This window comes from Schistocerca cancellata, chromosome 9 (assembly GCF_023864275.1).
Source record: "Schistocerca cancellata isolate TAMUIC-IGC-003103 chromosome 9, iqSchCanc2.1, whole genome shotgun sequence".
NCBI classification, from domain to species: domain Eukaryota; kingdom Metazoa; phylum Arthropoda; class Insecta; order Orthoptera; family Acrididae; genus Schistocerca; species Schistocerca cancellata.
This window is the reverse complement of record NC_064634.1, coordinates 463,783,435-463,793,160: the sequence shown is the minus strand read 5'-3', so window position 1 is coordinate 463,793,160 and position 9,726 is coordinate 463,783,435. Positions and strand designations below refer to the sequence as shown.

The window sequence follows — 9,726 nt, the reverse complement described above, 5'->3', positions numbered from 1 at the left end:
AAAAGCTCTTAGGCTTGTGATTTTTCTTTAAATGCTTTGACTGTGAAGTGAGCTTCTGACAGTGATTTAAGTTGAACACTGCCAGGTTGATACAAATATCTTGATATTTCAAAGTAAATCTGGAAACTGAATCAACACTGTTTTTACTTCCTGATTTCCTTTTGTTGGGATGTAAATTTATTCAGAACATTAGATATGGGAAAAATACTATGTTTTTTAAGACTAGTTACCCAGAATGACTGAGTAATTTTGTACCAGTATTAAAATTGAAATTTTACTCCAAGAGAACGTCTCCAGTACATATTTCCTCATTGCCAAACACACCTTAGCAATACAGGTGAAATTTTGGTGTCTGTTGTGATGTACATTGTGTGTGCAGTACTTTCAAAAAGACGGAAAAAGTGGTGCAAAGTTACCCAGATTGACAGAACTGTTTATATACGTTAGTTCTCAGTTAAATATGCACTTAAAACTAACTGATTTCATCGCAGTTTCCATGTTGGTACATGTGAATTAGTTCAGTAAAAGAAGAAAGCAATTTTCTTGTCAGTGTCACACGTAATTTTGGTTGTTTCATACGGTGCCTGACAATAATTAGCATATTGTTGTGGATATCACGTTTAAATAAACCCCATTACGTTTTTTGTCGACGCCAACGATGATGTCGCCACTGTTAAGTGCATTACATATGTGAATAAAACTGTTCCTTACGCCTGGGAAAAATATTGTTTCGCTTTTAGGTACTTTATATTTACGATATTAAAGTAGACTTTAGTATTCATGAGCGTGAAACGAAATTGGTAGTTCGTTGCTTTAATGTTAATTTAGTTACTTTTATTATCGTCAAGAATGTAAATACTTTCGAACGAAAACGAGTACCGCCTTTCTAACTAAAATATCACATACTAGTGTTGGGCTAAACTGCGATTTTCCGATATCAGTGATTTCTGTGAATGCTACTTTTCAGTATCTGTTATTCTTAACTGTGATTTGTCGCAGTTAAGAGTCGCAGTTAAGGAACCTAAGTTGCGTATCCCTCCGCCACTGCTATTTCTGTGACTTCTGCGATTTCTGTGACTCCTGCGATTTCTGCGACTTACCACCGTATGAAAAAGCTACATCTGTCCACACAGAAAATTGCATCTCAACAAACCTGTCATTGGTAAGTATGTTTTATGTTTGTTCTTCCGTTGGCTTTAATCTTGTATTAAAGAAACAACTGTGAAAAATATTAATAGTGTAATTAATATGTAAGTAGCCATACAGCACCGTAATAGTTCGTGTTTAGAAAATGAATTCTAACATATTGTTATGTTCTCAGGTACCCGAACTACATTTCAGTCACTCAGTAAAGTGATAACCCAAAATATCATTGTCAGCAGATCTGGAGAAATTGCCACTGTGTCTTTAGACCGTTTTCGTCAGATGAGAGGTTAGTTTCTAAGTATTTCGATGGACTTAATTACTTAAGTGAGATCGTTCTTGCAAATGTGAAATATACCCCATTGAGTGGCTTTCATTACAGCAAATATTAGCAATCTACTCTGTCAATTATATTGCTTGTAATTAGTGACAGCAAAAATTGTTTAATAATTCTTGTGATTTTGCAGACACAGTTCTGGTTGCTGTACGTATCTATCCACATCAAGGCTGTTGGGAGAGACTCGTGAAGATTCAAGAGAGCTCTTAGAGGATTTGCAGTTTAAAAGTGACATTATTGCGAAATAAGTGTGTAGATGAGTGATTAAACTGTGTTTTATTGAACTTGTGCGATTTTAAAGGAATAATAAATGTTAAATACAGTGAGCGAATAATGAAAATGTAATTTTCCGCCACTTATTTATTGTTAAACACTTGTTGGAGAGTGACATGCCGCCCCTCCCCCCCCCTCTTTCTCTACAATCTTGGTGTGACACTGACTGTAACATATCCCGAAGTCTACAATATGCATTTTGAGGCTGTTGATACGAAAGTGGGAAGTATAGATCTTACAGTTAAATCAGGAATAGCTTAAGTGAATTACTTGAAAGTAACACAGGAAAAGCTTACTTATGTAGGTGGTAGTAGTGTCGGCAATGAGTTCTTGTGTGTGAAGTTGGCATGTAGAACACCAGGTGTAAAACTTTTCTCCCGAGTCTTGAACTGTGTCGGAACAAAAGTGAGGCATTCATATGACACAATAATACTGTTTTTAATTCACTACATTTATACAGGTGTCTGAGTTCTGCTGTGTTAACATTGCAAAGTCCTGTAGGCATGTGGAGTATTAACCAAAACTGTCATATTGGAAGCAGAATCAAACACATCTGTTACGTTACTTGATATTTTCAGGAGAAAAAGGCAATGTTGCTTCTTATGAATATAATACATTCAGAGTCACAGCTGTGTTTCACCAACCATAACTGATGCTGAATGTGCATGTCGTCATATAATATGAAGGGCTTTTCTACAAAGAAAAGATCTCAAAATTCAAACTTTTTTTGGTTGTATGTTTCACATAAATAAATGAAATGCCTATTTTATTCCTAGCTCACCGGTAGCTATGAATCAGAGTGACTAGCAAACGTTCTTTTGCTGAAATAGCAGTACTGAAGTTTGTGTCTCGTTTTGATATGACGGGCGCTGTTAGCATCAACAAATATTCCAGATCATTTGAGGACATTCTGCAAAAGTTTTCAAAAGTATCCATGTTCTCGATACTAAGTTCTTGCAAAAGGCACCAATCTGCGATGTTCTCATTATCTACTCTCTAACCCAAATACTTCTCTTTTTCTTTTTCACGTTTTGCATTACAATTACAAGAGCTGCAGCATATCTCACCCGCCTACTTGTCATTTTACACTTCGGCTCACACTTGTAGTGGTACTGAAAGCATATGTAAACAGTATCAGCAAGTTGATACTAGCATAGTATGAACTTTGCTCAACAGATGGCACTGCTAACTGCGCTTTTTAGTTGCTACTTGCGACTCTTAGTTGCGACTTGTCATGGAAATCGCAGTTAGACTCATAGAGATAAGCGTAGTACGAACTTCGCTCAACAGATGGCACTGCTAACAGCGATTTTTAGTTGCTACTTGCGACTCTTAGTTGCGACTTGCCACGGAAATCGCAGTTAGACTCGATAGCGTGTCGCAGAGATGAGCGTAGTACGAACTTTGGCCAACAGATGGCACTGTTAACTGCGCTTTTTAGTTGCTACTTGCGACTCTTAGTTGCGACTTGTCACGGAAATCGCAGTTAGACTCGATAGCGTGTCGCAGAGATGAGCGTAGTACGAACTTTGGCCAACAGATGGCACTGTTAACTGCGCTTTTTAGTTGCTACTTGCGACTCTTAGTTGCGACTTGTCACGGAAATCGCAGTTAGACTCGATAGCGTGTCGCAGAGATGAGCGTAGTACGAACTTTGGCCAACAGATGGCACTGTTAACTGCGCTTTTTAGTTGCTACTTGCGACGTCTAGCCACGATTTGTCACTGAAATCGCAGAAAGCAGTACGGAATTCGGCCAACAGATGACTCGCGGCGTTGAATGTGAAATGCTACTTGCGACTGCTAACTGTGACTGAAATCGCAGTTAGATTTTGTAAAGTTGTTATTGTGATATCTGTGACTTCTCAATCACTGTGATTTCGAACAGATACGCGATTTCCTGCCCACCACTATCACATACAGTTTCTTGCCTAACTGCAATATGGCGGCGCTAACAGACGACGGCACGCTGTGACAGCCGAAGTTCGCCATCCAGTTATAGAGATCACTGTTGAACACGCATGCTTATACCAGTTTCTCTTACGCTTCAGCGTAGTATTAGAGTGTACCCTAGCCAGTTGGTGCTGAGGTAGGATCTTGTTTACAAGTGCGTACCGGTACTTTGCTTTTTTGTTAAACACCCTGTTGAGGAGAGACAATACGGTACCTCAAACGAGCACCCTATTGGTGAGGAGATACGCCTCACACAAGCTTTTTACACACTTGCTGGTCACCTCTGGTTTTATTTTTTTTTATCTAATATATTTTGCTCAAGATAATAGCATTTTGGAACTTAATTGTAATTTGTGGATCACAGCGCCATTCATCGCGTAACGACAAACGTGATACATACTGAAGCTACGCAACTTCTCCCTGCAAGTCCGAATTGACGGTAACAATAGGATGTTTCCATTAAGATTTCAAAGTTGCTCCCACCCCGGGAGTGGGGTTGGGAGTGAGGGGGGTCAACGTAGGTATGGCCGAATAGCACTTCTAAAGATATTCAGCACGTATTTTTCCAGTTTTTAATCCGATGCGTAGTTTATGAGATATTTCGTTGTCTCAAAATAAAAAACTCGCCCTGTGTGTATATATTATTTACGTAATGTATCTGATATGTCCAATACTGTTGTACTGAATGGTTTATGGACGAATAAATAAATGAATTATTGACTTAGAACAGACGTAAGTCATGAAGGTTACCAATACGGCGATGTCATGAACGTTAGCCGACCAGGGAACACAATTCCTTGGCAGCCTCGGGATGGAATATCGCGTGGGCAGGGTGTCTACGTGGACAAGAAAAAAAAATTCCCGGATTTTTCCCGGATTTCCCGGTTAAAAACACAATTTCTCCCGGATGAAATTACGTATAAAGCGGGTGAAAATACATCCGTGTTAAGTAACAATAATGCTTTCCCTCGGAGCTGTAAAACCTATCAGTCCTTTGAATCGTAAAGGTCTTATACCGGCGGAGGACGTCCCAGCACTTTAGAAAACGAAATCCAGGAAAAACAATGCGTTTGGAAAGTTGTTTGATGCGAGACAATATGCACAAAGTTTATCTTCGTATTGCGAAAGTATATACAAAAATTCCACAAATTACAGCACGGTAGCTTCCGAAACTCTAAAACAGAGATTGCGTTGAGCGATGCACTTTTGTCAGCCAGTCATAGCTCACATCACGTGATCTCGCTAGCGAATGACGGCAGTTATTCAGAGCACGAGGCCTACGAGAAAGACAGGCCGCGGCGCGTACGTTACGAAGATAGGCCGAGCTCGCTCAACTCAGCAAAGTGCGTTTCTACAGCGGTTAACTCGTAAGTAGAAGTGTATGTACGAACGAGAACTGCATCGTCTATTGGCATCCACTGTTATTAGTCCTACAATGATAGGAAGTCCGTAGGCCTACTAACAGGCTCTAATTTGGCAATTAAAATCGTGCCAAAATGATTATCAGTTGTGTAGAAAAGTCGAAGTGTTCTGGCATGAAGAGACTTGTGACATTGCTCAGTAACACATTTTGCACATTTTTTTGAACGTCAATTACACTTTTTGCCATCGATTGCATAATTTTTTATCTATGAAAGAACAACATTAAATATGAAAACTAACTTGAAGCTCGGTCTTTTTTTAGTGTGTGTTGCACGTTAAGTCATATCAAATACAAATGTGCCAGTAAAATTTTAAATAGTGGCATAAATGACTTATCTTCTGGCCCCGACATTTTTCAAATGGCTGATCCTCAAAGTGTTACGTTTTCAATGAGAGTTATAACGCCCTGTGATTTAAGAAATTCACTGCACATTCTCACACGTAACATAAATCATCTTGCGTGGAAATTTACTTTGTAAGTAACGCATCTCAAGCCCCTATTCGTAATATTTTCTGGTGATCTGTGAGAAATGTAAACAATTGTGACGTGACGCACATCGAATGCACATTAGTTGTTACGGACGTACTGCATAATCTTCGACCTAAAGGCTTTGACGCTTTTCGGTGTCGGCAAACTGGTCTGTGCATTGTGTAAATTACCCATTTCTATACAACTAAACTTTTATTTTGGTGTTATTCTCTGATCTATGTTTCATTGCTGCAGTATTATTCGGCAGTAGTGGACTAAAGTTCTTTGTCAGCTTATCAGATCTTAACGTCAAACCTACAAAACTTTAACTGAAATCTAAAACAACGAAAAATCCCGGAATTCTAAAAAAATTCCCGGGTTTTTCCCGGATTTGTCCCGGATGAAAAAATTCCCGGGTTTTTCCCGGATCTCCCGGATGTCCCGGGCCGTATACACCCTGGTGGGTCGCAGACATGAACAAAGCTCTCAATTCATGCTTGTGAAAATCTTCACGTTTCTCCGAACAATTACACCATTAGTAGCGTATTTAGTGAAAAACATACAGCAACTGTTTACAGCTTATACTTCTGCCCAATTACACTGCACTGAAATTCTGTAGATGATGAAATACAACTTCGTTGGGCTACCAAAAAGCCGAACATTTTCTGAAAAGCAAAAATGCCAGCTGGACATTAAAAACAGCGTCGAAAAGCAAGACGGTTCGTAATCCTAAGTGGAAATCGGCCTCCTACGCATCGCTCCCGTAGGTTATGCAAAGACAAGATTCGAATAATTACAACAAGCACGGAAACATTTAAGGGTTACTCTTCCTCGTTCCATACTTAAATGGAACGTGCGGAAACGCTGCTCACGTTACACAATTGGAAGTAACCTCTGGCATTCACATTACATGTTGCAGAGTAGATGTTTACCAACGAGATAATCGACATATCGCAACCGCGGAACTTGTAGTCCAGTGATCTCCATTGTATAGAGATCACTCGTGTAGTCCAAAGGAACCAAATACTTCACCACGAAAGATATTTCATTGCTTCTGAAGTCTGGCGGGTTGCTGAAACCAGTTGCAGCAGCTAAGTTATTTGTGTAGTCGTTTTTGTGTGGATTTTTGCTGTGTTATTTATGTTTAGTTTAGTTCCAAACCTCTCATGGAGGTTTGCAGTGCTCAGTAGGAGGCATGTCACTGTACTGGGGTATGCTTTCATTATTACGCGAAATGTAGCGTATAAATCACTGTGTTTGCCGGTTATTGGGTTGTGGATATAAAACTGTAGGAGCGATTACTTCAGTTTTCGTGAACACGACTTACTTTCTGTTGTTAGGAGAAACTACTTCCGGACTCCTCCTTCGTTGCACAGCTATGATCCAGATGGCAAGACAACTGTGCAAATTCTCAATAGAGAATTTGACCTAGGCTTAATGATTAATTCTTACAGCCAGGTAAATGCTCACTAACTTTGCACTCAAGATTCGAGAGACCAGAGACTGAATATACAGTTATACACAATGTAGTCAATGCTGAACGCTCCTAACATCTGAAAAATGTGTTACATGAACCCAACCGAGAGTAGGCCTAATACTTTCCCCAAAGAACTATGAGCGGATTCCATATTAAATTCCAGCCGTGTTTTGGCTCCTATGAAGGGGGCACCCTTAAGAATACAGAAATGTATTTTAATAAGTTGTCATCTCGTTGACTGTTGTCGTTCTGGTCCTCAGCCCCAAGACTTGTTTCGTGCTGCTCTCCATGCAGGTCAATCTTCTGCAAGCCTCTAATCTCTGCATAACCGTGCAGCCTCCAACCATCTGAATCTGCTCAGTGTAGTAAATCCGTGGCCTCCTTCTATAGATTTTACCTCCCCCACCTACATACGTCACCACATTCACAATTCCTTGATGTCTCAGGACTTGGCCTATCAGTCGATGCTTCCCTACTACCTGGATTTCAGGCAATGTTAAATAAAGTTTCATTTCACCACAGCTCATTTTCCCAATTGTAAATGTCAAATGAAAAGTGGGAGCCGTTTAACCACACAATTTAATGCTTCAAGCATTTTAAACAGGACATTTGGCACTGTCAATTTAAATTTACAATTTCAGTGTGACATATTTGAAAGAATGGAAAAGCTTCTGCTGCTGGGCAATGGTGTTAAGAGCACTGGTAATTTATTCATGCAAATGTGCTCCAGGCGTACCCTACACTATAGTAATCACTGCCTTACTTGTATGAAAGGTTTATTGCACATTTGAAATGTGGGGAAAATACTAGGTCATTAGCGTGTGTTAACTCTTTGAGTAGTGGTACATGCAACATTTTAAGTGAGTTAGAGTGCAGTATTACACCCATATCTCCCTCCCCTTGAAATCTTGGTTGTTGTGACACTGATCTGTATCACAGCCCAACTTCTAGTTAGGTTGAAAAATGGTCTTTGATTGTGAGTTGGTGAAGCGAATGAATGCCAAACAGACTAATGTGTTGCGTAGTCTAATATTTATATTCGTGCAATATTTAAATGCACTTTGCCACAAATTTTCATTGTAAAAAGTAAAATTGCAATTAAATTCTGAAAATGTGCAGTAGATAATGAATAAGTCTCTAATGGATATTTTGATGCATATTATGTGCATAATCACACATAAACTACAAAAAATGTTGCGAGGCTGGGGGGGATGTTGTCCACTGCGCAACTTTTACAAACTACTGTGGTTGTGGTGCATTGCTTTTCTCAAAGTTCATCGATAAATTCTCAGACCATTTTTTATTTAATTGTCCTGGAAATCTAGTGTTGTAATGCGTACAGTAACATTGACTAGTTCTTAAGAAATAAAAAATTCCTTACAGTAAATGACAATTATGTTTCATGTAGTAATAATAATACAACTACTGAGAACACTTTACAAGTATTGCAGCAACAAGTTACTCAATTTTGTTTAGTAGATAACTTACTTCCTCGCAGAGTGGAAGCAGTGCTCAACCAGCTATCTTTTACTGATGGCTTGAATTTATCTGTAAATGCCTATTATTATTTTTATTAAACTTGGTAATGCATTATACAGTTTGTTGTTAGGGTGGAGTATGTCTTTCTTGGAATAGTGGCGTATTTGTCTGCTGTGTATATGACATTTACTTGTCATTGCACAGATTCAGTATGGATGATACACTGATCACTACTATTCATTTTTTCTTTTATAGTACATAATTTTTGATTATGTACATTCAGAGAATCATAGAATTTTGTTTTCTTTAAATAGTTCTCTGCATGATGTTCCCTGAACTACTTCTAGTGCTGAAACTTCCTGACAGATTAAGACTGTGTGCTGGACTGAGACTCGAACTCGGGCCCTTTGCCTGTCACGGGCACGTGCTCTACCAACTGATCTACCCAGGCATGACTCACAACCTGTCCCTGCAGCTTCAATTCCGCCAATACTTCATCTCTTACTTTCCAGGCTTCACAGAAGCTCTTCTGTGAACCTTGCAGAGCTAGCACTTCTGGAACAAAGGATATTACGGAGACACGGCTTAGACACAGTCTGGCAGATGTTTCCAGAATGAAATTTTCACTCTGCAGTGCTAGTGCTAATCTAATAACCTTTTTCGGAAGTCTGGAGGATTTGTGGCTTGCTCTACAGTTTCATCAAAATACTATTCCATATTCAGTACTGAATAGTCGTGTGCAAAATGTATGCAGTCCTTAAATTATTGTATTAGGTGTTGTCCTTTGTTGTTGTTGTGGTGGCTGTCAGCTCAGATACTGGTTTGATGCAGCTCTCCACACTATTCTATTTTGTACAAGCCTCCTTATATCTACACAGCTACTGCAACCTACAGCCAACTGAACCTGCTTACTGTACTCTAGTTGTGGTCTCTCTCTACAACAGCCCCCCCCCCCCCCCCACACACACACACACACACACACACACACACACACACACACTCGTCCATTACCATAGTCACAGTTCCGTGATGCATATGGATGTGTCTCATTATTTCGTGTAGTAAACGTGTGCCACAAATTTCTGTTTTAGCCTAATTCCAGTCAGTATCCTAGGATTTTTATCCATCACTTATTACTTCTTCCACCTGTGGCAGTGTTTGTTGATATGAAAAA

The 9,726-nt window shown here is 39.5% G+C and overlaps 1 protein-coding gene across 1 annotated transcript in view; it reads left to right on the top strand.

Annotated features, from left to right (window-relative positions):
• Positions 1-6,640: 6,640 nt before the first annotated feature.
• LOC126100476 (NADH dehydrogenase [ubiquinone] 1 alpha subcomplex assembly factor 3) overlaps positions 6,641-9,726 on the top strand; it is a 35,198-nt gene continuing 32,112 nt past the window's right edge. The window contains exons 1-2 of the mRNA XM_049911085.1: positions 6,641-6,807; positions 6,937-7,054. Of these exons, the coding sequence (XP_049767042.1) occupies positions 6,737-6,807; positions 6,937-7,054 (189 nt within the window). The 5' untranslated portion in view covers positions 6,641-6,736. The remainder of the gene's footprint in view (positions 6,808-6,936; positions 7,055-9,726) is intronic.